At 44.5% G+C, this 26,452-nt stretch overlaps 1 protein-coding gene across 1 annotated transcript in view; it reads left to right on the top strand.

The window, feature by feature from the left end:
- The window catches only part of LOC129708326 (unconventional myosin-XV-like), a 47,546-nt gene that overhangs the window by 17,147 nt on the left and 3,947 nt on the right, over nucleotides 1–26,452 (top strand). Inside the window, exons 12-23 of the mRNA XM_055654000.1 lie at nucleotides 1,600–1,663; nucleotides 2,512–2,584; nucleotides 3,693–3,769; nucleotides 4,743–4,819; nucleotides 6,611–6,741; nucleotides 8,886–8,980; nucleotides 9,935–10,012; nucleotides 10,514–10,610; nucleotides 12,728–12,876; nucleotides 13,228–13,352; nucleotides 16,957–17,090; nucleotides 25,733–25,866. Coding sequence (XP_055509975.1) covers nucleotides 1,600–1,663; nucleotides 2,512–2,584; nucleotides 3,693–3,769; nucleotides 4,743–4,819; nucleotides 6,611–6,741; nucleotides 8,886–8,980; nucleotides 9,935–10,012; nucleotides 10,514–10,610; nucleotides 12,728–12,876; nucleotides 13,228–13,352; nucleotides 16,957–17,090; nucleotides 25,733–25,866 — 1,234 coding nt within the window. The remainder of the gene's footprint in view (nucleotides 1–1,599; nucleotides 1,664–2,511; nucleotides 2,585–3,692; nucleotides 3,770–4,742; nucleotides 4,820–6,610; nucleotides 6,742–8,885; nucleotides 8,981–9,934; nucleotides 10,013–10,513; nucleotides 10,611–12,727; nucleotides 12,877–13,227; nucleotides 13,353–16,956; nucleotides 17,091–25,732; nucleotides 25,867–26,452) is intronic.

Genomic DNA, 26,452 nt, shown 5'->3' on the forward strand with positions numbered 1-26,452 from the left:
GACAAAAGACTGTGCATCTACCCGATCTATTCCTCTCATGATTTTGTATATCTCTATAAGATCTCCCCTCATCCTCCTGCACTCCATGGAATAGAGACCCAGCCTACTCAACCTCTCCCTATAGCTCACACCCTCTGTTTGTATGTTTAGAAGAACAAGATGCAGGAGGATGTCAGTGGATCTGCAGCATCTCCAGAGGAAATTGGACAATATGTAGGATCAGAAACCTTATTCACTCGTCTGTCCTCTTCCCTCCACAGATAGTGCCTGACTCACAGAGCTGCTCCAGCACTTTGCTTTTCACTCAAGACTTTAACATCTGCAGTCTATTGTGTCTCTGATTGCTGTAAATTATCCCTGTGTCGATGAATGTTAGAATGTGGGGAAGGGCAGGGAAGGAGGATGGGGTTTGATGGGATAGTGGGGAGAATAAAATTGGATTAGTGTTAGCGCTTGCTGGTCAGCATAAACTCAGTGGGGCAAAGGGCCCATTTCCACATTGTGTGAACCCAGGGCAGCACAGTGGCACAGAGGCGGCGTTCTGCCTTACAGCGCCAAAGACCCGGGTTCGATACTGACTACGGGTGCTGTCTGTACGGAGTTTGTACGTTCTCCCCGTGACTTGCATGGGCCTTCTCTGGATGCTCCAGTTTTCTCCCACACTCCAAAGATGTGCAGGTTTGTAGGTTAATTGGCTTGTAAAATCATAAAATTGTCGCTAGTGTGTGTTGGATGGCGTTAGTGTGCGGGGATCGCTGGTTGGCTCGGACTCGATGGGCCGAAGGGCTTGTTTCTGCGCTGTATCTCTAAACGAAAATAAAGACTGATTGAAGGACTTAGGGCAACCTCCATCTGGTACACTCAAAGTCCTGGTATCTAACTTGCAAGATCACAATGTCAGTATCCCCCTTCTCCTCTCCAAACCCCTCACCTAAATACAGCATGGGTGACTATACATGGAGCAACTTATGGCGGCACTGTGGCGCAGCTGTAGAGTTGCTTCCTTACAGCGCTTGCTGTACAGCGATCCCAACTACAGGTCCTGTCTGTACGGAGTTTGTATGTTTTCCCGTGACCAGCGTGGGTTTTCTCCGAGACCTTCGGTTTCCTCCCACACTCCAAAGACGTACAGGTTTGTAGGTATATTGGCTTGATAAATATAAAAATTGCCCCAATTGCATGTAGGATGGTGTTAATATGCAGGTGTCACTGGTAAGTGCAGACTCGGTGGGCTGAAGGGCCTGTTTCTGCGCTGTATCTATAAACTAAACTAAGTTGGTTGAGGGCTGGTGTACACTGGAATCAATCAGGGTTTGGCCACAGCAGTATTGTCATGAACTTACTGTCACTCATCTGTTAAACCCCTACTGGAGATGGATATCGTGCTGGTCTGTGTCACGGTGGGCAGTGTGTGAAAGAGGCAGCAGATCAGCTCTGCAGCAGTAACTACGTCTGCAGATGTGCTGGCCACATTTTAGTTTAGCGATGCAGCTTGGAAACAGGCTCTTCAACCCATGCATTTCAACAGCTTGGTTCGGTAAAGGCGCTGTAACTAAAACTGCATGTCAGTAAATTTGTATTTTCTGCCACTTACCACAGGCCGGAATGGAAGGATCGGGGTGCAGAAGGAAAGAACCCCAATCACCTGGTCAGACACACAAAGGTGAGAGAATGTGGCAAACAGTTTGTGGAGAAATCGAGGTGGTCTGTGATGGTCGACAACGAGTAATTAGTATGAATTGGAAGGCCAATTAATTCACTTAAAAACAAATGCAAGTTTGGTGCAGGTTTTAAAGGGATTTCGGCATAACAAAGGCCAAAGACAAAGAGCCAAACAGGATGCACAGTGGCGTAGCTGGTACAGCAGCTGCTTCACTGCTCCAGTGACCCAGCTTCAACCCGGATCTCCAGTGCACATTCTCCCTGTGACCGTGTGGGTTTCCAGTGACTTGCTCATCTTTGGGATGTGAGAGAAGAACCAGAGGAAACCCACGGTCACAATAAGGGAATAGAAACTTACAGTTACAGGCCATAAGTTTCTCCTACTCCTCTATCGTGTAGTTGAGTGGCAGCGGGGGCGGCGGGGGGGAGGACTGGTATTGATGGGAACACAGGGAAAATAAAATGGACATGTAATTTAGTACTTGATAGTTGGCAATGACTCGATGGTCCAAATAACCTTTTTTTTGTGTTGTATAATAATCATAATCATGATTTACCAAGCCAAGTATGTTTAGTAAGGAACTTGGTTTACCATACAGTCATACCAAAAAAGCAACATGACACGCAACAAGAAAAAACTTACTTTATTAGCCACAGGAACTCAGAATTCATTCGTGGGTGTCAATTTCACAAAGAACTGATTGGTTTTGCATTTAAGTGCACAATTAGCTAATGAGAATTCATTGATAAATGTAAAGCAGTTTGACATTGGCTAAAAAAATGCATTATCAAAATATAAATGAAATTAGGGTTAAAAGAGATTTATTAAACACACAATTCTTGTTATAGGTTCCCATCCAGGAGTCGCTGATTTATATTGTTGACATTGAACTAAATGAACTTGCGACACAGAATTTTATGGGTGAGTTGCTTTCAGAGTAACAGTGGAACATTTCAAAGCCTTTTGTAGTGTTTGATAGGATGGCGATTAATGAATGGACTGTTTATAAGGAGAGTGCATGGATTCTAGAACTGTTTGGGAATAATGGAAACAGATACAAGGATTAATGACATTGCAGACCACATTAGTAATAAGAGTGTTTTAATTTAATGCGAGCCAGCTTTAAAAGTTACGATTGGCAAGTTTGGATGAAATGATAACAGAATAAGATCCACCCAATAAAAACAGAAAATGCTAGGATGGTGGGGCAGAGGTAGAGTTGCAGCCTTATTACATCAGGACCCAAGTTCGATCCTGACTACGGATGCTGCCTGTACGGAGTTTATACGTTTTCCCTCTGACCGCGTGGGTTTTCTCCTGGTGCTCCGGTTTCCTCCCACATTCCAGACATACAGGTTTGTAGGTTAATTGGCTTTGGTAAAAATGATACATTGTCCCTAGTTTGTAGGATAGTGCTGGTGTACGGGGTTCGCTGGTCAGCGCAGACTCTGGTGGGCCAAAGGGACTCTTTCTGAGCTGTATCTCTAACTTTACTAAACTAAACAAGCAGATACGACCCAGGAATAGTATAATTGTAAAGGGGCTGTCCCACTGTACGAGCTAATTCAAGAGCTCTCCCTAGTTTTAAAAAAAATCAAACGTGTGGTAAGCATGTAGAATGTACGTAGCGGGTACGTCGGAGCTCGGGACGTCTCTTAGCGGCTCGTAATGCTAACGGCTGGTACTCGGGAAACGCGGTAAGCTCGTGAAGATTTTTCAACATGTTGAAAAATGTCCACGAGAGCCCCGAGTACCTATGAGCGGCCATTACCGTAATTCTCCGAGTTCGAATCGGGGGAAACTCGGGAGAATTTTTGAATTAGCTCGTACAGTGGAACAGCCCCTTAAGCATATTGCTTTGATATTTTTTTAAATTAAGACAAGTTAGAATTCCTGTTAATTCTCAAAATACAAAACAAAATAAAACTACCCGGGTATATGTTATTGTGAGTGTGCTTTACGAGATTTTTCCAATGTTAAAAACTATGCAAAGATGCTGGGAATTCTTCTAATTCCTGTTTCTCTGCAGCTCTCATGAGGTTTATGGGAGACCAGCCCCTCCAGAAGAAACATATTAACATAGATTACTTACGTAGTATCCTGAAGGTAAGCTGGCCTCATTCAGAGGAATATTTTTCCAATTGTTCTGTAACAGACACCTTATCCCAGCTGTCCCCCCTCCCCCCCCCCCCCCCCCCCCCTCCCCCCCCCCCCCCTCCCCCCAGATCCAAAGTCTGCTGAGGCCAATTTGGATCATGGAGCTCAATCTAAAGGGTATTTTTAACGAGACAAATATCAAAGCATTTACTCGAGGGAATCTTGACCAATGCCCACCATACACAACATCCCTATTTCAAGAACAATGCCTACTGGTGGAAAAGCAAGTTAGATCAATTGGCCATTGTGAATTGTCCTGAGAGTATAGGTGAATGATAGCAGTTGGGGGGAGTTGACGGAAATATGGGGAGAATAAAAATGGGAATAATGTGGGACTGGTGTAAATGGGTGGTTGACATAAACTCAGGGAACGTTATCATGTAGTCTGTGTCCATGACTCTATTCTAATAAAGAAGGATCTGAATGGTTTAGGCGGTTTTCTAAAATAGGCCATTGCCATCCAATTGCTGGATTATGCACTTCAACGTGTGGTGCCTAAAGATGAGGACTTGAACCACCTTCACTTCCTAAGCTTTGCTATTGTAACTAGCCTTGCTTTTATGAGTGCTCTTGTACTTGGGGACTGGAATGTTCTCGTAGAAGATCGTGTTGGAAATTAGACTGTTAGATATCAACTTGAAGGTAAGGTCAAGCCTGAAGGTTAGCAAACTTTCAGTCAAAACTCAGACGTGAACAATGCTAATTTGACCCTGTGGAAGATACGTTTGGGGAGCGCTCTGTGAGGATCGGATCACGACTCAAGGCTCAAGGCTGAGCCACCTCCACATCACGTGCATGTCACAGCTTTCAGGAGGGGAAGAGGAATGCAGGAGATGATATGGTCCAAAATATCAAAATGGAATGCACAATCTTTATCCAGCTGTAACTAGCAGGCATGTTTCATTGGTATGTTTTCTCTTAGCTGTGCAAGGAGAAGAAATTTCTACTGGATGAAGTCTGCTGTCAGATCATCAAGCAAATTACAGATAATCCCAAAAAGTAAGTGTCCAGAATGTTGATGAAGCATCGCACAGTGCAGAACCTGTCTACAAACATGGTGTCCTCACTCCATACCAACCTGCTAGCCTAGCACCTGAGATCCTCACTGTAGGTATGGAATCATTATCGCAGATCTCAGCTGTGCTCGTTTACTCTTCAGGGCTAGCCTCTTTGTCTTGTTTTTGTGGTTGGTTGCAGTGAATTAGAACCTCTTCCCATATTTCTATGAGCTGGATCCTCAGCCAGGCATGATTAATGGGCATAAGTCTCCTCTGTTTGCTATCTGTACGCCTTCAGTCTGTGAACACAGTTTGCCTGGATTCATCACGGCCTGGAGCCCACAGCAGAATTGCCAGAGCAGTTCCCAGCCTGCTTTACATTATTAAACGGGGCCAAAAGATTATTTGGAACACTCAATGCCAATCTGGCAAGCTATAACTTGAAACATAGGATTTGACTACAGGTCAGGAACTTGACTGTGTTTCTGTTCTGTGGTACTATTAGCCCAGAACAGGCAAGATAGATTTATGAATGTTAGATGTGGAAGACTTATTCTGATCACCAGACATGTGATTTTCAATCTGAGCACAATTATCCATAAAATAGCAGCAAAAGATAGTGACCACAAACCATTAAAGTGTGTACAGCTGCCCACCACTGGGGCTCCCTTAGGAGCTGGGCTATGAATATTTGATTATGGGAGAGTATCCCTGTCCCTTGGGGTTTGTGTTGGTTCAGTTCTTGGTCAGCTGGCTTCAATGGACTTGGATATTTAGTTTAGAGATACAGTGCAGAAACAGGCCCTTCTGCGACCGAGTCTGCCTGACCAGTACATTAGCACTATCCTACACACGAGGGACAATCTTACAGTTTGACCAAAGCCAATAAACCTTTAAACCTGTACGTCTTTGGAATGTGGCATCATACGACCCTAAGTGATAGGAGTAGAATGAGGCCATTCGGCGCATCATGTCTACTCTTCCATTCAATCATTGACTGATCAATGACCAATACCCAACATACACAACAACCCCTCCCACCCCCATTCTCCTGCCTTCTCCCCATAATCTCTGACACCCATACTAATCAAGAATCTATCTCTGCCTTAAATATATATACTGACTGCCTTCACAGCCTTCTGTGGCAAAGAATTCCACAGATTCACCACCCACTGACTAAATAAATTCTTCCTCCTCTCCTTGCTAAAATAAAGTCCTTTAATCCTGAGGCTATGACCTCTAGTCTGAATCTCTCCCACTGTTGGAAACATCCTCTCCACCTCCACTCTCTCCAAGCCTTTCACTATTCTGGATGTTTCAATGAGGGTCCCCCCCCCACTGATTCTTCTAAACTCCAGCGAATATAGGCTCAGTGCTGTCAACTGTTCATCATTCCACAGCACCCGTAGAAAATCCACATTGGTCACTGGGATACGCAGACACAGGTCAGAAACTCTGTACAGACAGCACCCGTAGTCAGGATCGAACCGGGGTCTCTGCCGCTGTAAAGCAGCAACTCTATCGCAGTTGCCACCGTGTCGGATTTTTAAAAAAGGAACACAAAAATCAGCCAGGCCGATGTTTCTTGGTCATTTATGCATATTTAATTTAGATGGTGTCAGAACTATGCCTGCATCATTGGCCTGTTGATGTTTGCTGCCAGTTGCAAAAAATGGGCCAATTTCAGAAGGATATTGGAACCTGAGCCGATTCCAGAATCAATAACATTGCTCTCTGGTGACAAGGAGAGAACAGAGGAAAAGTATAGATTTGACTATTTGTTTCTTCACAGAGAAAGTTGCATTCTTGGCTGGCGAATTCTGTACGTCTTCTTGGGCTACTATTCATGCACAATCAACCTCGCACCTTACGTCACCAGCTACCTACAAGATATCCTCATGAACCCCAATCACCCATTCCAAGGTACAGTTTATGATGGTGATGAGGCTTTTCATGACAACTGTAAAAAACACGGAGGGGAGGTTGAGACAGTGAACTTGCAGCCAAGAAACAGCCCATCCAACCGACACGTTCCATTGACTTGTTTTCCACACCCAATTTCATCCAAATTTGTCATCACATTCTTTTATCACCCATTCTTTTATATGCTTAGATATTTTTAAATACAGTCACTATTCATTTCAACTAATCAGTGCAGTAACAAGTAGTGACTACAGACTGTACTACATTCCTACATTAACGGCCTCATGTTTTGATCTGCCTCAGAGCCAGAAACATTTTTTTCTGCATCAACTTCATCAAAACATCTGTTAAGTCAAGTCAAGTCAAGAGAGTTTATTGTCATGTGTCCCAGATGGACAATGAAATTCTTGTTACAGGTTATATGTCGTTTTCTGGCATTGGTCCCTCCTACAAACTGCTCGTATTGGGATGTGTGACCGGGTCAGAGGTCAAGTTTGTGGGCCGCGTGTGTGACCGGGTTAGAGGTCAAGTCTGTGGGCCATGTGTGTGTGTGTGACTGGGTCAGACGTCAAGTCTGTGGGCCGTGTGTGTGACCGGGTCAGAGGTCAAGTATGTGGGCCGTGTGTGTGACCAGGTCAGAGGTCAAGTCTGTGGGCCATGTGTGTGACCGGGTCAGAGGTCAAGTCTGTGGGCCATGTGTGTGACTGGATCAGAGGTCAAGTCTGTGGGCCATGTGTGTGACCGGGTCAGAGGTCAAGTCTGTGGGCCATGTGTGTGACCGGGTCAGAGGTCTGGCTGCAAAGAAAAGCCTGGGTGGGAACTATATACCAGCGAGCCTAACTCGGCAGGTTACTGGAGAGTATTCTGAGGGATAAGATATATAAGCATTTGGATAGACGGGTTGATTAGGGATCGTCAGCATTGTTTGCTATGCGTCTATGTGGAAGATGTTGTCTCACGAATCTGAGTTTTTTGAAAATGTAACGAAACAAAATTGATGAGGGCAGAGCCGTAGACATTGTCTATATGGATTTCAGATAGGCATTTGATAAGTTTCCCCATAGTAGGCTGCTCTGGAAGCTTAGATTGCATAGGATCCAGGGAGAGCTAGCCGACTGAATAGAAAATTTGCTTCTTGGAAGAAAGCAGAGGGTGATGATGGAAGACAGTTTTTCCGGCTGGAAGTCTGTGACTAGTGGCATGTGTCAGGTGTCGGTGTTGGGCCCATTGCAGTTTGTGGTTGTATGACTTATGATTCTATCACTATCAATATCAATCAATCAATATTTATTACATGTCATTTGAACCTCATTGAGGCTCAAATGAAACTGCGTTTCCACAGCCATACAAACAAAGACAATATCATACAGACATGCACACAATTCAATTTACAAAAACATCCATCACAGTGAACCCACTGTGATGGAAGGCAAAGTCTTTTCTCTCCCCTGTTTTCCATTTCTCTCCTGATGTCCAAGCCCCAGGTGGGCGATGATAAGTCCCACGGCCACTTTAGGCCACGTGGGGCGATGTAGGGCCCCGCTCCGGGTCGTTCAAACCCCGTGACTCGGGCTAGAGAAGACGCGTTGCGGGAGCTCGGAAAGCGGTCTCTCCACCCGGACCCACGCGCTCCCGATGTCCCGTCAGTCCACAGGACCTGCGGCTGCAGCTGGAACCTCTGGGCTACGTGGTCGAGCCGCAGCAGCGAGTCACCACCGCTCCCCACGCTCCGATACCGGCCAGCCCCACGATGGTAAGTCCGCAGCTCCGCAGGCTCCGTGACTGGAGCCCCCAGGTCGTTCAGGCTGGAGGCCGCTCCACGGTGCTAGGCCCCAACGACAACGGGGACCCGACAGGAAAAAGGTCGGGTCTCCCGTGCAGGGAAGAGATTTAAAAAAGTTTTCCCCTTCCCCCCCCCCGTCCCCCGCACATATACACAGTTAGAAACACTATTAAAAAACACAAACAACTACATTTAACTAGACTATGCTCTTTCCTGATGGATGGAATTGTCAAGTTGCTAAATCTGTATCGCAATGCTACATAGATAAAGACAAGAGAAAGTGAAGAATCTTTTGAAAGGAATTTACAGAGGTACTGCTTGACAACACACATTCAACACTGTTTATTGTTTCTTCCCCCAGAAATAGCAAAGTTTTGCCAGGAAAACATTCAACGTACTTTCCAGTTCGGAGGTCGTCAACATTTCCCTACTAGCCTTGAAATGGAGGCTATAATCGTAAGTTGCACCACAGTCCATCTGAGGCAGGCTGCATGTTCTTACAGTCAGGGATCAATGGAGATAGTCTGAATGCTTGTCCCTCAGCTGATGAATCTATACTCCTTCAGGAGACCATAACAGAGGTTCCATTACCTTTTACTGACAAAAGCAGCACTCACATGGAATTATCATTACTCACAACAGTAACTAGTTCCTTTATAAAATGCTTCCACATTAACAAGATATCTCAAGGGTGATCACAGGAGGCAGAATAAACAAAATATTGCTAAGCCAGAAAGAAATAAGAGTGGCAGCAATTGAATCAGCCTTCTTGGCCTCTCAAGGCTGCCCTGACATTTGCTATGATCATATTTAATATGTACCAGACCTCAGCTTCTATGCTGTGTATGGTCGGGCGGAGGAGGGGTGTGGATACAATGTGATACAAAAATAACTCACCTTGTGGTTGAGATAATGAGCTGCTTGAGATGGAAAGATCACGGGATGGAGGATGCAAGAAGAAAGGTCTTGTACAAACTGCACTCCCTGACAATACACACACCATCTTGTCTTGGAAACGTGCCACCATTCCTTCATCATCACTGGATAAAAAAAGTCCTGAAACCTGCAGCTTTGTTGGAGGGTCGTCCACACATGAAATGCAAGAGTCGTGAAGGAGCTCCCCACCTTCTCAAAGGCAGTGGAGGATGGGCAATAAATTCAGGCCTTGCCACTGATGCCCAAAACCAATGAATAAGAAACAAAGTGTGAGGAGAGAGACACTGTTTGTTAAACACGATGATGGAAAGAGTTTATCACTAATACCAAGCACATTAAATGTAGACTCTGACCAACACTAGCAGTTGGTTTCTTAGTCACTAACAATTGCAACTTGCCAAGAATTGCCCTTGTTGACTGGTTGACAGCAGTGATTTATGTTTACAATTTGAATGTGTTGTGTTTATCTGACAGAAAGGACGGAGCACGCGAAGGGTCAGCGTGCAGATGCCTGGGAAGTTAGAGCAGCCCTTCAAGATCAAGTCCTTCTCGGTATGTGTGGACAGCTCAGAGCCGAGTGGGCTCAATTGATTGATGACCTTGATTGGAATGTGTTATTTCGAGACTGAGATGATTATATATCCTTTTCTGTTTGTTCTAATTAACTCATAGAACATCGCAAAGCACAAGAACAGGCCCTTTAGCTCACAAATGACTGCGCTGAACACGATGACAAAACCAACTGTTATCTGCCTGCACAGAATCCACGGCTCTCCATTCTTGACATATCCTTATGCCTATCAAAAAGTCTCTTAAAAACTACTATCAAATCTTCTTCAACCCCCACCCCTAGCAGCACATTCCAGGCGCTCACCACCCTCTGTATACAAAACTTGCCCCCACACATCTCTTTTAAACTTGGCCAGTCAAGCAGACGGCAGTCAGAAACTAGTCAAGAGCTCGGGTCAGCAACCCTTCCTCAAAACGGAGGTTGATGTTGTCTTTAAAACAGTAATGTTTGCTCAGCTCAACCTGCATTGTTCACACTTACAGGTAGGAAGTGACTTGATGATGGAAATATGTGCCACCATTGGAATTACTGACACTGAAGAAGCCAAGGACTTTTCCCTCTTTGCAGATAAGGATAATGGTGAGTTAAGTTCAGAATGGTTCTTGGTTTCTTGGTCCTCCAAAATATTCCAAATGGAATTTAAACTTGAGGTTTAAACTCAGAGACTTATTCTTTCAGGGTGGGAGTTGGGGTTAAACAAGGCAAAGAGAGAGATGCAGAGGGAGTGGAGGTAATCACAGAAATAAAAGTATAATCTTCATAAGGAGTAAAGATTTTTTTTAAGATTCATTTTCTTGGGTGGGGAGGAGGGAGAACTAAGCTAAAAACATAAAGGTGGCACAGAAATGTCAAGAATGAGATAAAGTTTACAGTGGCAGAATTGAGTGTAAATAGAGAAAACTGAGAAATTTAAAGAATGAACACTTGATGAGATTCTAAAGAACAAATAAAAGAGATAGAAAGAATAGCTGAAAAATGAGAAGAATACAGGTAGGGATACTGGTGCTGATGCTATTATTGGGTCTGTATCACATAGTTGGCACTGGGCTGGGTGATGATTAAAGATCATTGTTTCCATTAGTGGGAGAGTCTCGAACCAGAGGGCACAGCCTCAGAATTAAAGGATGTACCTTAAGAATGGAAATGAGGAGGAGGATCCAGTGGGTGGTGAATCTGTGGTATTCATGGCTGTGGAGCCAATTCATTGGGTATTGTAAAAGCTGAGATTGATAGATTATTGATTAGTAAGGGTGTCAAAGGTTACAGGGAGAAGGCAGGGGGAAATAGATCAGCCATGATTGAATGGCGGAGTAGACTCGATGAGCCGAATGGCCTAATTCTGCTCCTATGTCTTATGGTCTTATTAATGCTCTGATGGTGTGATGGTGTGACGGTGTGTGATGGTGTGACGGTGTGTGACGGTGTGTGATGGTGTGACGGTGTGTGACGGTGTGACGGTGTGATGGTGTGATGGTGTGATGGTGTGTGACGGTGTGTGACGGTGTGTGATGGTGTGTGATGGTGTGTGTGATGGTGTGATGGTGTGTGACGGTGTGATGGTGTGTGATGGTGTGACGGTGTGTGATGGTGTGTGATGGTGTGTGAGGGTGTGTGATGGTGTGTGACGGTGTGTGACGGTGTGTGATGGTGTGACGGTGTGTGATGGTGTGAGGGTGTGAGGGTGTGATGGTGTGTGTGAGGGTGTGAGGGTGTGAGGGTGTGATGGTGTGAGGGTGTGAGGGTGTGAGGGTGTGAGGGGGTGAGGGTGTGAGGGTGTGTGATGGTGTTGTGTGTGTGTGATGGTGTGATGGTGTGATGGTGTGATGTGTGACGGTGGTGTGACGGTGTGTGACGGTGTGTGATGGTGTGTGATGGTGTGATGGTGTGTGTGTGATGGTGTGAGGGTGTGAGGGTGTGTGAGGGTGTGTGATGGTGTGTGACGGTGTGTGTGATGGGTGTGACGGTGTGTGTGATGGTGTGTGACGGTGTGTATGGGGTGTGATGGTGTGTGATGGTGTGTGACGGTGTGTGACTGTGTGTGAGGGTGTGTGAGGGTGTGTGATGGTGTGATGGTGTGAGGGTGTGAGGGTGTGATGGTGAGACGGTGTGTGTGGTGTGTGAGGGTGTGTGAGGGTGTGAGGGTGTGTGGGTGTGTGTGAGGTGTGTGACGGTGTGTGATGGTGTGTGATGGTGTGTGATGGTGTGTGATGGTGTGTGACGGTGTGTGACTGTGTGTGATGGTGTGTGATGGTGTGTGATGGTGTGATGGTGTGATGGTGTGTGATGGTGTGTGATGGTGTGTGATGGTGTGTGATGGTGTGTGACGGTGTGTGAGTGTGTGTGACGGTGTGTGATGGTGTGTGGTTGACGGTGTAACGGTGTGTGATGGTGTGTGACGGTGTGAGGGTGTGTGATGGTGTGTGACGGTGTGAGGGTGTGTGATGGTGTGAGGGTGTGACGGTGTGATGGTGTGTGAGGGTGTGTGATGGTGTGAGGGTGTGTGACGGTGTGTGACGGTGTGTGAGGGTGTGTGACGGTGTGTGATGGTGTGTGATGGTGTGTGATGGTGTGATGGTGTGTGAGGGTGTGTGACGGTGTGTGATGGTGTGTGATGGTGTGTGATGGTGTGACGGTGTGTGAGGGTGTGATGATGTGCAGTCAGAGAGCTTAATACTGGAATTCTAACTTTTTTACAGGAAAGGTTGCCAAACCTATCAGATGGGATGAATACCTTTTTGATTTCCTGCTAGATGACAACTCAGTCAGATTTAAATTCCAACGCATCATTTGGAAAGAACCCCTGCATTTTTACAATGACCTCAATGTTGATTTACATTATAATCAGGTAAAACCACTTTGCACTTTTACCTTTAGAGTTGTACAGCCAGTAAACAGGCCCTTCAGCCCAACTTTCCCACACCGCCCAACAGGTCCAATCTACATTAGTCCCACCTGCCTGTGTTTGGTCCAGATTCCTCTAAACCTGTTCTATTCATGTGCCTGTCTAAATGTTTCTTAAACGTTGCGATAGTACCTGCCTCAACTACCTCCTCTAGCAACTTGTCCCACCACCCTTTGTGTGAAAAAGTTACCCCTCAGGTTCCTATTCAGTCTTTTCCCCCCTCACCTTAAACCTATGTCCTCTGTCTTTCTGCAGACAGAATTGTTTATTCTCCCAATACCTGGTCTTTTTCAGGTACTTCCGACTTACCTGGAAGGACAATTGGTCTTTCCGAAGGATATTTATGAAGCAGAACAGCATGTTGCAAAGCTGGCGGCCTATCAGCACAAAAGCAGCTCAGCAGACCTCGAGCCTACTGGGTAAGTGACAACCCCACAGAACCACAGCAGCAGCACTTCCTGGGGTGATAGTTGTCGGAAAAGTGTTGCATCACACAACACAAGGATGATAAAGGTAAAAGAAGTGAGACAAATCGTTATGAACTGAGCCAAAATGGCAACAATGGGCTGTAAAAGGAAGGGGATAATGACCAAACCATATGAAACGAATCAAAGGCAGGGGAATGGTGTTGAGGGAAAAATAGATCAGCCATGATTGAATGGCAGAGTAGACTCGATGGGCCGAATGGCCTAATTGGCCTCATGGCCAAATTTTAAAACAATACATCCAGCAACGGAGAGGAGGAGGATTACATTGCACAGAAAATTCACATTTTGAGAAGAACAAGAAAGAACACGTACAATTCTGTAAGTGATCATCAAAGAGGTTGCAGTCCAGAGTGGGTCCATTTCTCCCAAGATAGATATAGATATAGATATGCCATTTATTGTCACTATACATGTACAATGAAATTAAAAGCTGCTCGTACTCAGTGCATACATATAATTTAGTACAAAAAACAAGAAACAGAAAAACAAAAACAGAAGGGGGAGGGGGGGAATAGGTGCACAATTCTGCGGCGCTCTATACATATATACAGATGGAAGTCCGGGTGTTGGGCTGTGAAGTCAGTGCATGTGTGAATTTGAATTAAGAGTAGTTATAATTTTTGGAAAGCAACTATCCCTGAGTATTTGTCCTGGATTTGATGCACCTATAGCGCCTTCCAGAGGGCAGCAGGTCGAACAGTCCAAACGCAGGATGGGAGCTGTCTTTGATGATCTTCTTTGCCCTGCTAAGGCAGCGGGAGGTGTAGATATCCATCAGGGAGGGGAGAGGGCAACCAATGATCTTCTGCGCTGTCCTAGTTACCCTCTGAAGCCTCTCCCTGTCTGCCATGGTGCAGCTGCCATACCATGCTGTAATGCAAGTATGTCAGCAGGCTCTCGATGGACGAGCGGTAGAAGGTCAGCAGCAGGTTAGAGTCCAGGTTGTGCTTCCTGAGGACCCTCAGGAAGTGCAGCCGCTGCTGAGCCTTCTTGATGACCGCTGTCGTGTTGTCTGTCCAGGAGATATCAGCAGCGATATGGACGCCGAGAAATCGGAAGGTGTTGACCCTCTCCACACACTCGCCGTTGATGTGTAGGGGGACTAAGTCGGTGCTGTGCCTCCTGAAGTCGACAATGAGCTCTTTTGTTTTCCTGGTGTTCAGAGCCAGATTGTTTTCTGAGCACCAGGTTGTCAACTTCAGGACTTCCTCTCTGTAGGCTGCCTCGTCTCCCTTTGAAATAAGTCCGAACTACAGTAGTGTCGTCATCAAATTTGATGATGCGGTTGTTGTTGTGGGCCGGACTACAGTCGTAGGTGTAGAGACAGTATAAGAGGGGGCTTAGCACACAGCCCTGTGGGGAGCAGGTGAAGTGGAGGAGAGGTGGGGGCCGAGTCTCACAGTCTGGGGCCGGTTGGTGAGGAAATCTTTTATCCAGGCACATGTGAGAGTGGGGAGGCCGAGAGTGACCAGTTTACCAATGAGAATGTCCGGAATGATTGTATTGAAAGCTGAGCTATAATCCACAAAGAGCATCCGGACGTAGCTCTGCCCCTGCTCCAGATGGCTCAGCACAGAGTGGAGAGCTACGGTAATGGCGTCTTCTGTGGATCTGTTTTGGCGATAGGCGAATTGGTGGGGGTCGAAGTCTGGTGGTAGATAGTCCTTGATGTGCTGGAGGACCAATCTCTCGAAGCACTTCGTGATTACCGGAGTGAGGGCCACAGGACAGTAGTCATTAAGGCTGGTGATGGGAGACTTCTTCGGCACTGGGACGATTGTGGCTGATTTTAGGCAGGACGGAATAACTGCCTGGTCCAGGGAGAGGTTGAAAATTCTGGTGAAGATGGCAGTGAGCTGGTGGGCGCACGCTTTGAGCACCTTACCAGGTACTCCATCTGGGCCGGTAGCCTTCTTGGGGTTCACTGCCAGGAGCACCCGTCTGACATCGTGCTCCCTGACAGTGAGTGGGGTAGTACAGGAGCCAGGTGAGGGTGGGAACAGGGCTGTAGCAGGTGAGTGCTGCTGTTGTGATGTTTCAAAGCGGGAGAAGAAGCAATTTAGCTTTTCTGCCAGCGGCACACTCAGGTCTTCTGACTTTGTGGTACAGCCTCTGTAGTTGGTAATGTCTTGTATGCCCCGCCATACCTCCCGTGTATTATTGCTGGACAAGTGGGACTCTATGCTCCTCTTATGGTCCGCAAGAATAGCTCTTATCAGATTCAGATTCAATTTTAATTGTCATTGTCAGTGTACAGTACAGAGACAACGAAATGCATTGAAATTATCAATGAAAGGACAAAGTGCTGGAATAACTCAGCAGATCTGGCACCATCCCTGGAGAATACGGATAGGTTATGTTTCAGTTCAGGACCCTTCTTCAGGCTGATTGTGGTGAGAGGGGGAGAAACTGGAAGAGAGGAGGGGCAGGGCAAAGCCTGGTGAGTGATAGAGGGCGAGGCTTGATAGGCAGATGATTGGACAAAGGCCAGAGAAAGAAAGACAAAAAGTGCGAGATTGTAAAACAAGATGAAGGAATGTAGATAGAAGGGGAAGGTATGAAATGGCTGCATATATTAGTGGGGTACAGGGAAGGGGGGAGGGGGGTTGCAGGAAACCTACAAACAACCCTGTTTTCTTCCCCCTTCTGTGAACCTAAAATCACTCCCCCTCCCCCCTCCTTCCTGTGCCCCATCTGGACACAGCCATTTCTTCCCTTCTCTATATTCCTTCCTCCAGCTTTACATTCGCCACTCTTCTATTCTTGTTGCACACCTTTTGTCTTTTCATCTCTGGGCAAAGCACCTCCCAATCTGTAAACCCAACACCACGGACAACAAGGGCAGCAGGCACATGGCAGCTGGCCCACTTGAGGGTTTCCCTCCAGGTCTCCATCATCCTTAGTGAATCTGTCCTGGAACTCCCTCCTAGCTCTATAGTGGGAACAGGACCGGGACTGAAGTAGCTGAAGGCAGAGGCTCACCACCATCTTCTCAAGGACAATTGCCAGCCTCATCTCCATCTTTTCAAATTTGTTAATTGCTTCTTCCTCAATTAAATGATTTAATTTAGTTTAGTTTTTTAGTTTAGAGATACAGCACGGAAACCGACCCTTCGGCCCACCGAGTCCACGCTGACCAATGATCATTCCGTACACAAGCGCTACCCTACACACTAGGGACAATTTACAATTTTAGCAAGCCAATTAGTCTCCAAAACAGTACATCTTTAGAATGTGCGAGGAAACAGGAGCTTCCGGTGAAAACCCACGCAGGTCACAGGGAGGACGTACAAAATTCATATAGACAGCACCCTTAGTCAGGTTCGAACCTGGGTCTCTGGCGCTGTAAGGCAACAACTCTACCACTGCACCACCGTGCCACCCAATTATGTTAATAAAATTAGAAATTTTCCAAGAACCCTTGGAAGAGTTCTTTCTTTTCTCTCGTGGAAAGCACGGTACTAACGGCTAGGTTCATGTCAGACAGCTTGCACTGGTGTCTTGTGTTTGATGCCTCGTATTTTTGTCTTTGCAGTCAGCAGCTGAAGACCTACCTCCCTAAACCTGCAATGGGAAAAGTGAACTTTGATGCAGTCCTCAGACAAACTCTCCAGGAGCTCAACACAATGCATCATCTTAGTCCTGTTGAAGCCAAGAAGCACTTCTTAAGTAAGTGTCTTCATAATGAAGAAACAAAAAATGTTAAACGTTGACAACAACATCTGAGAATGCTAATACTGTACAATATTATAAACCTGAGCAATCATGGATAGTCATGAATTTTATGTTGGATTACAGGGTCCGAGGGAAAGGTTTTCATGATATAATTAAGAAAATGTCTGCCTTTGCCTTTTATCCCAGGAAATGTTGCTGGATAGAAGATGTCATAGATGGAGTGGGGGGGGAAGGGAAGAGAAGAGGGGAGAAAGTGCTCAAGAGGGAAGTGTGAATGAAATTGATGTTCCAACTATTTCTTGGAGGCTCCATTTTTACATGTTCGCAGTTACTGTTTGTAAACAATTTAATTGAATACATTTTATTCCCCAAGTATGTATACCTACAAGGAATTTGCCTTGGTGCTTTGCTCGCAAGTAACAACATGATATACAGCAAACAATTAAAAATAAAATATTATAATTTAAACATGTGAAGAATGAAATAAAATTTGTATTTTATTAGAGCACGAGGAGGCTACAGACTTTTGGTTGTTGAGTAGCGCTATTGCTCATGAAAAAAAGCTGTTTTTATGTCTGGCTGTGGCGGCTTTGACAGTCCCGAGTTGCCTTCCAGAGGGAGGTGCTTCAAAGAGTTTGTGTCCAGGGTGAGAGGGGTCAGAGATGATCTTACCCGTTCTCTTCCTGGCCCTTGCACTGTACACTTCGTCGATGGGAGGAATCTATTTCATTAGAAATTTATGCCGACCGTTGCATACCTCAAGAGAGCCAATAGTGTTTTATTGACATATATCCCAGATAGAACAATTAAATTGTTACTAATTTCTAATGTCTGTAAATAATGCTACCCAAAAAAATGCTGCTCCATCTAACCCCAAATCTACCAACACCCTCCAAATAAACCAATCCCTTGTTTCATTTCTACATGTTCTTTGGCTATGATGACAAAACATTTGTTATGCTACAACGTATCTCCATAAGAAAGAACACCCCAAATCTATTTACTGCAGTAACTCATGGCCTGTAAACAGGGCCGTCCTTAAGCCGATTGGACCGATTGCTCCCAATTGGGCCCCGCGCCTAATGGGGGCCCCCGCGCTGGACAGAGTAATCTACTCTCGGTTCGGCTACATCTACCCCGGGTGGAGGGGGGAGAGAGGGGGGGAGAGAGAGTTGAGGGGGTGGTGGGGGAGAAAGGGGTAGACGGGGTGGGGGTGGGGTGTGAGGGGGGGAATGGAGAATGGGGAAGAGATGGAGGTCCCTCACGGTCCCAGGGCAGCGCTCCGTCCCTCCAGTTGCCGTACTTCACGCACACAGCCCCGGCTCCACCCCTCTCTCTCCCTGGGGAGACGCGGTGAACAATACAGGGAGGGCCGGGCTGGGGTTTGGAGCAACGTTTACAAACCTCGGCCTCAGCTCACATGCGTTCGCCCGGACCCCGGCATCTGCTCCCGCCGCCGGCCTTCTCCCTCCCTTCTCTCCTTACCTTCCCTCCCTCCCTTCCCTTCTTCCCTCCCTGCCTTCTCTCCTTCCCTTCCCTTCCCTTCTTCCCTCCCTGCCTTCTCTCCTTCCCTCCCTACCTTCTTTCTCCACTTTCCTCACTCCCTTCTCTCCTTCCTTCCTACCTTCTCTCCCTCCCTCCCTCCCACACATACATCTCGCACAAACAACACACACACATCTCACACAAACAACTAACATACACACACACAACTAAGTTAGGATAGGGTAGAAGCCCAAAGGGTATGATGGGGCTGAAGCCCAAAATTTAATGTCTGGACTGGTTTATGGCCAATAGTTATTGGTTTGCCAGGATCTAATTAATTAAGTTACTTTTTTTCCTTTCAGTCACTAAAACTAGTGGTATTGTAACTGTGTACTTTTCAGAGGTGATCTACACATTTTGTTTGTTACTTGTAGGCTTACATGTATGCAATTTTATATTAAAATGTAGCTTAGATATATTTGGATCATTAACTCGCAGGCACTTTTTAAGCGCACATTTTAGACTTTATTTGTATTTCTATGATTCTACAGACCTTGGCTGGGAACCTGGAGCTCACCAAAATTATTCCCAATTGGGCCCCGCACCTCTTAAGGCCGGCCCTGCCTGTAAATGTGGCAAATTGGCAATTAATGCACAAAGCTTCCAGAAGCAGCATTGTGATTATGACAAACTAATCTGTTCTCGTACCTTTGACAGAGGATTAAGCATTAGCCAGGGCACTGAGTAGTTTTTGAACATTCTGAGTCATTGCCTCTACCAACCACTCGGTATGTTCCGGATACTAACCAGCCTATGGGTGAAAAAGGTTCCTCATATTCCCTCTAAGCTTCTTACCCATTACTCTAAATTGTCGCTCTCTAATTGTAAACACTGCTGTCATGGGAGTTTCCTGATGCACCCCATCCTTGCCCTTATAAGTTTGTATACCTCTATCTGATTCCCTCTCAGCCGACTCGGTTCCAAGAAAGACAAGCCCAGTCTCTCCTCATAACTGAAACACTTCATCCCAGGCAACGTCCAGGAGAGCCTTCTCTGCACCCTCTCCAATAAAATAAATCATGTCCTTCTCATAGTATGGTGATCAGAACTACACACAGCATTCCAGCTATGGCATACTAATGTTTTATAAAGCTGTACTACTTCCTCCCTGCACTTGTATTCCATGACCCAGCTAATGAAGACATATATCTCATATGCCTTCTCCACCAACTTGTTTATCTGTCCTTCCACCTTCCAAGATTCTTGAACTTGCACCTCAATATTCAGTCAGACTGTACAAATCATGTTCAACACTTATTAGTCCTCCCAAAATTGATGAGACCACATTTGAGGCATGTGTGCTATTTTCTGGTTAAAGGGCCTATTTCTGTGCTGTATAACTCTGACACTATATGACTGCCTTTCCACTCCCTCTTACAGATGCTGCTTGACCCGTTGATTACTCCAGCTCTTTATGCTTTGCCCTACATCCTGGAACGTTGAGTTGCCAGTCCTGCCTTTCTTTCAACCATCTGTGTTAGCAAAAATATCTCATTGCCTTGTACTTATCACCATTCTATGTTCATCTGTCTTACTAGTCAGATAGGTGGCAGGTGAGATAAAAGGATTGAAGAGATGTGAATGATGAAACTCAAGGAAGGAATGTAGGTGGAAGGGGAGAAATAGGTGCGTTCATTGGAGGAGGGGTGAGTTATATGGGAGAAGAGGGGAGAGGGTTAGGGTTATATAGTTACCTAAAATTTGAGAATTCAATTTCCAACCCAAAATTGGAGAAAAAGGATATTGGATACTTGTTTATTCCAACCCTACGTACAAGCTGCACATTTCTTTTGCTGGTGTAGTCATACTTTTGCTGGTACACCCTGAAGAATTACGGACAATTTGCAATACTGTTCAGACGGTGTACCTCCCAGAATATTCCATTGTTGTATCATATTCAATTCCCAATGGTAGCTTGACCAAGCTCTGCAGCCTTGGTAACTAGGGCAGCTGGTTCAAATGCAGTTGCAAAGCTATAAAGAAGTATCTGCACTCCTGCAAACTATCCTTGGTGTTTTGTTTCTCTGCACGCAAGAGGAAAAGCTAAATACTCTGTACACACAGTTTTGGACAAAGCACAGGAATTAATGCTGAGTGTGGTTAGACAAACACATTTTGATTCTGAGACCCACACTTTTGGTCATCATTTTGCAGTATAGGACAAATTTAACATTGGTGAAGACATTTAACACTGTGTCAACTGAGGTTTTTACCCCAGTGTTCTGATATCCTCTCATTCCATCGCACAAAAGACCTGACTATTATTCATCAGCTATTTTCTGCGTATTCATAACTGCAAAATACCTCTTCTCACTGTTATCATTGGGTAGGAGGTACAGAAGCCTGATGTCTCTCACCATCAGGTTCAGGAACAGAGACAAAATGCTGGAGTAACTCAGCGGGACAGGAGAGCGTCTCTGGAGAGAAGGAATGGGTAACGTTTCGGGTCGAGTCCCTTCTTCATACTGAAAGTCACGGGAAAGGAAAACAAGAGATGTAGATGATGATGTAGAAAGATATAGAACAAATGAATGAAAGATGTGTAAAAAGTAACAATGATAAAGGATACAGGCCATTGTTAGCTGTTTGCTGGGCGAGAACAAAAAGCTGGTGTGGCTTGGATGGGGGAGGGATGGAGAATGTCGGGGTTATTTGAAGTTAGATAAGTCAATATTCATACCCCTGGGCTGTAAGCTGCCCAAGCGAAATATGAGATGCTGTTCCTCCAATTTGCTCCAGCATGTTGTGTCTTTCAGTTTAAACCAGCATCTGCAGTTCCTTCCTACACAGGTTCAGGTACAGCTACTTTTCTACAACCATCAGGTTCTTGAGCCATCCTGAACAACCCTAATCCTACCTCATTAATGGAACATTATTGCACTAGCTGTTGCACTACCATGGACTTCAAATTGATCTCCTCATTCGGCAGCCAGCCCTTATGAAGGCCGATAGTGTCATTTATTGTTTGTAACCAGCGCAGGCCACCCTCAGATTACAAACACATAAAGATGAATACCCAAGTCAAATTAAGTGAAGTTTAATGTCGAAAGTAGTTAGATACAGGTATAATTAAAAATCTTGCTTGCAGCAGCATCACAGCCACATAAACACACTAAATCAGTTAAACATAAATGATACTTTAAATTCTACACTTATCTAAAAGATAGTGCAAAAAATAAAACGTTAGTGGAAAAACATTAGAAAACAAAAGTCCATTTTAGTGCAAGAGATGTTGATCAGCCATGATCATATTGAATGGTGGTGCAGGCTCGAAGGGCCGAATGGCCTACTCCTGCACCTATTTTCTATGTTTCTATGTTCCGTTGTGGAGGTAGAATTAGGATTGTTCATGTTGGTTCAAGAACCTGATGGTTATAGGACAGTCGCTGTTCCTGAACCTGGTGGTGTGGGACTTCAGGCTTATGTACCTCCTTCCAGATGGAGCAGTGAGAAGAGGGTGAGAAGCAAGCTCTTGTAACACTATTAAATTCAAAATTCTGCTTACGTATGTACATGTATTAGTTCCTCCAGACAGCAGACTCGTTTTTCCTCTTTCCACTTTCAGTAATTGTTCTTTCTTATCAGTCATGTGTTATTGATGTCATTCATTACGATGCTATAGAGGTATGGTTACCAAATCAAATGATTTTTTTTGTCTATTTTCTGACTTGGACAAAATCGACAAGGATGTCTGTAAAAGCAGAACCCGTTTGTTATATGTGGTGGCCTATAATGTAGACGTGTACAAGGCTGGGTTATTTGGAAAGGGTAGCAGAGGAACTCAGAAGTTCTGCATTGTGGGAGCACCCTCAGTGACACAGACACCAATTGCAGCTTCACCATCAGTCATATGTGGAAGGCCTGACAAATATACATATAGCTTGAGTGGTGAAGTCTTATGAATTAAAAGACTGACAAAATTTGTGCTCGTTAACTAAGGAGAGAGCTAACAAGAGATCAGAAGTCTTTCAGAGAACTGAATGCTTCTCTCAATTCAGAGAACTGGTGGAAAGATGCAGAGGGACAGAAAATGGAAAACACTGAAGTTGAATAAAGTAAAAGAGACAAATGGAAATCCCTTCAGAGAGGAGCAGAGCTGCATCAATGCGTATTGCCAACAGCAAGTTCAATGGCATTGGAAAAGTAGAAATATTGCAGATGGAAGTAAAAATAGAATATGCCATGCAGCAGCAAATCAGGTAATGACTGAATATAGCATTTTAACTTGATGACCTTCATCGGACATTGGAAAACATGTTTGATTTCCAATTTAAAGTTGCAGTAGCAGGGGAAGGGTGATGGGCGAGGTTGAATGACACATGGTGGTCGTGGTGGGAGAGGGGATGGACATTTTTGGTCACAGGTGTAAATAGGAAATGGATGAGAATGGCCAATGTTAACACAAACAGGAAAGACTGCTTATCTAAAATTATTTAATTAAACTCATTGATAAATTATTATTGAATGCAATCTTGACTCCTGATGGATCCAAGGAACCCAGAGAGGTGAGACGCTGTTTAAACCGCTTATTTGGGGGGTTTCTAGAACAATGTAAGAGGCTACAACAGAAGTCCGAATGGGAGATTAAAAATTAAAAGCTATATAAAACTGAAACCTCAGGGTCATACTTGTGAACTGATTGGTGATCTACAAGTTGGTCATCATTCTGAACTTTGTTTCTCCAGCGTAGACTGATAGAGGGGGCAGGGATTGCCTGACTTTTGCTTTTCTATGTCTTTGGTCGGGCTTCCCTTGTTGCAGTTCACAGGTCTTGTTCTCCCTGCTCACAGTGAGTTGATACCAGGAATGTGGATGCAGCACCTGGAGAGGTCTGCTGTGGGATTCATGCTGATTAAATGAGTCCTGTCAGACTCCTTTTGTAGTTAGATAACACACCACCCAGTATACACTTACCACATTATGTAGGGTTATGTTTGTTCCTGGTCTTATTTCTTGACTTTGATGTCCTTAAGTGAATCCATTCTCCAGTGGGTTCTCATTTAATGCAGAGTACCCAGAAACCAGGTTCCATTTGTCCACATTAGCTTACCCAATGCCAAATTATTGTATAATTGAATGTAATGGGTGCATGGAAAGAGAGCTAGTGAACACAGTGAACCGAAGAGCCTGGTTCCATGTTCTATTAAATAACTCAATGGTCCACAGCTCCAGTGACCTTCCTTCAACCCCTTCCGTGGAGACAGACTACTGTACTTGGAGGTTACATACTCTCTGCAACCGCGGGTTTACCCCAGTTTCCTCCCACATTCCTGAGATGTGCGGGTTAGCTTCATTAAACACTGTAATTTAAACAATTGTCGCTAGAGCGTAGAGGAGTGGTGGAATCGGGAATGAGTGGGGAATTGATGGATACGTAGGATGAATAGTCCACTTACACTTTCCTACAAGGGGTTCAACATCAGAGAAGCCAATCTTCAGACATCATTCTCTTTGATTTTTAGAAATGGTGGAAAATACTGGATGCAACTAAACCTGTGGGATAAACTTCATTCAGTTGTTGTACTGAAGACTTGTATTGGAGACAGTGCAAAATATATTTTCCAGGATGTAGTTTAGATTGGAGGGTATTAGTGATGGAGAGTAAATGGACAAGCTGGCTTATTTTCAATGGAGCAAAGAGGTCGAGCGGTGACTTGACAGGTATGTAGAATTATCAGAGACAAAGAGAGGTTGATGCTCAGAATTATTTTCCATACAGAGGGAGTAACAAAAATAATGGGGTGCAGATTAAGGCAAGAGATAGGAGTTATAATGGGGATTTGAGGGGAATGTTTTTTTGCAAAAAAAATTGTTGATGTCTAGAATGCACTGCCAGAGGAAGTGGAGAAATCAGATAAAATCAGTTTAAAATATATTTGGACTGACACTTTACTAGGCTAGTCATAGGATATCGACTTAATGTGAATGCATGGGATTGATGAAGATGGACAAAACGGTTGACGGACATGATAGGCTGAATGACCCATTTCTATGCTGTGTGTTTTGTTTAACTAGTAAAATGATTCTCTAGTCAGGCTGTTCCAGTACAGGACTGGCATCAACCTAAACATGTGGAACTCTGCCCACCACCATTACAGCAGAATTCAGATATTGAAAAGTTATTAAGCAGTTGTTGCCTAGGCTGGTGGCTATGAGAGCAAGACCAAATAGCATTTTGTTACGTCTTCACCATCTTCTTGCAGCTCCTGGGAACATTGTAATTGTGCAACTGAATTAAAAGACACAAAGCCAAATTGCATTGTGTGGAAGAAGTGATTGGTGTATCCATATACCTTCAAGAGACTGTAGGATGAGAACAGGACGGACTGTTGAGATACACTCACCACTATGATGCCCCCTTTCCATGATGCACTGAAATAATTAATCTTACTACAGTTCTTTTGTTCCCTACTATTTTTTTTGTAAAATGTATCATTGTGCCTGGAAGATGTGCCTGCCGTGATTGAATGGTTTTTAGTGTGTGCAACGTGTGAACTACAGGATGAGGTAAAGCCGTCAAATTGAATATTAGGGGGAAACTGCTGGTGCACTATTTACTCAGAATGGAGAGAAGTGAGCAGTGGTTGAGACTTATGATGTAGCGGGTCAGATATGTCCTAACCCTAATGCATGATCACTGGGTAACTATGCTGCCAATTATCATAGACATTTCTGCAGTGTGGTACTGAACTTGCTCAGCAGGCAATCAATGACTATTTGCAGCATGAGTTTGTGCTTTTCCACAGCTTTTGGCTGGTTTGTTGCAACAAAAAAAAATCTGTGATACAGGGCCTTGAAGATGAATTTGCTCTTCTGGACAACTGGGATTAGATGGTTAAAATTCTTCCTATAGTATGTCCAAAATAGTTGGTATTGATTAAATATGCTGTCTACAATCCAGTATGTTGATATTATTTAATCCTGTACCCTAGTTCCCTTGTATGTCTTCTGGGTTTTTACAACTGGTGATACAATATACCTCGTACAACCCTGCCTGTATAGCCCAGCAGAATAATTCCTCAACCTCCTTCTAACACAGTCTGCTTAGTTCATACATACCTACCATTATATATATTTCTCTTTCTGTTCAGCTGCAGTGTGTACCATGCCTCTGTTTGGTTACAACATCTTTACAGTGAAAAAGACCAGCCTGCATTGGATTCCAGCTCCATGCATCATTGCATTCAGTCAAGAATTTCTGATGGTCTTAAGTGAGGAGGCTAAGGTACAGTAATTTGCATGCATCAATTATATTAACATAGAGATTATGGGATCAAAGCAACATTGAAACCATCAACTGATTACATAGCTCAAGGATGATAAACATATTGCGTTCTTTTCATTGTAATAAATATTTTGCTTCATGCAAATATCATATTGAGATTAATATTCAAGCTATATAAATGTTTTCTTCACAAGTTTATTTCAGTATTAGAATTTCAATGATGGCAGTATATCTAATTGATCTCACATGGGTAGATAGGGATGCTGTCGTGATATTGGTACCTTGATGTAAAATGCAACCAGTGTTTCTACTCCTGCTTGATTTCCAGAACCCTGTTGAAAAAATTGTTACTTTGGCTGATATCAAATTAGTGACTACTTAATAAGGACCAAAGCATAAAATATTTCTCATTAGTATATCCATTAGAAGTATTGCCTGTTTCTGAGCACTCCAATTAAAAAGGACTGAGGCTCATTAACTGGAGTTCCAGCATTGGAGGATCTCGGTGTGTATCCCAAGCAAATCGTGGGCAAGGGCTAGCAGTACACCTAAAGAAAATATATTTTAATGTAATCCATACAATTCA

The sequence above is a fragment of the Leucoraja erinacea genome, chromosome 23, assembly GCF_028641065.1.
Source record: "Leucoraja erinacea ecotype New England chromosome 23, Leri_hhj_1, whole genome shotgun sequence".
NCBI lineage: Eukaryota > Metazoa > Chordata > Chondrichthyes > Rajiformes > Rajidae > Leucoraja > Leucoraja erinaceus.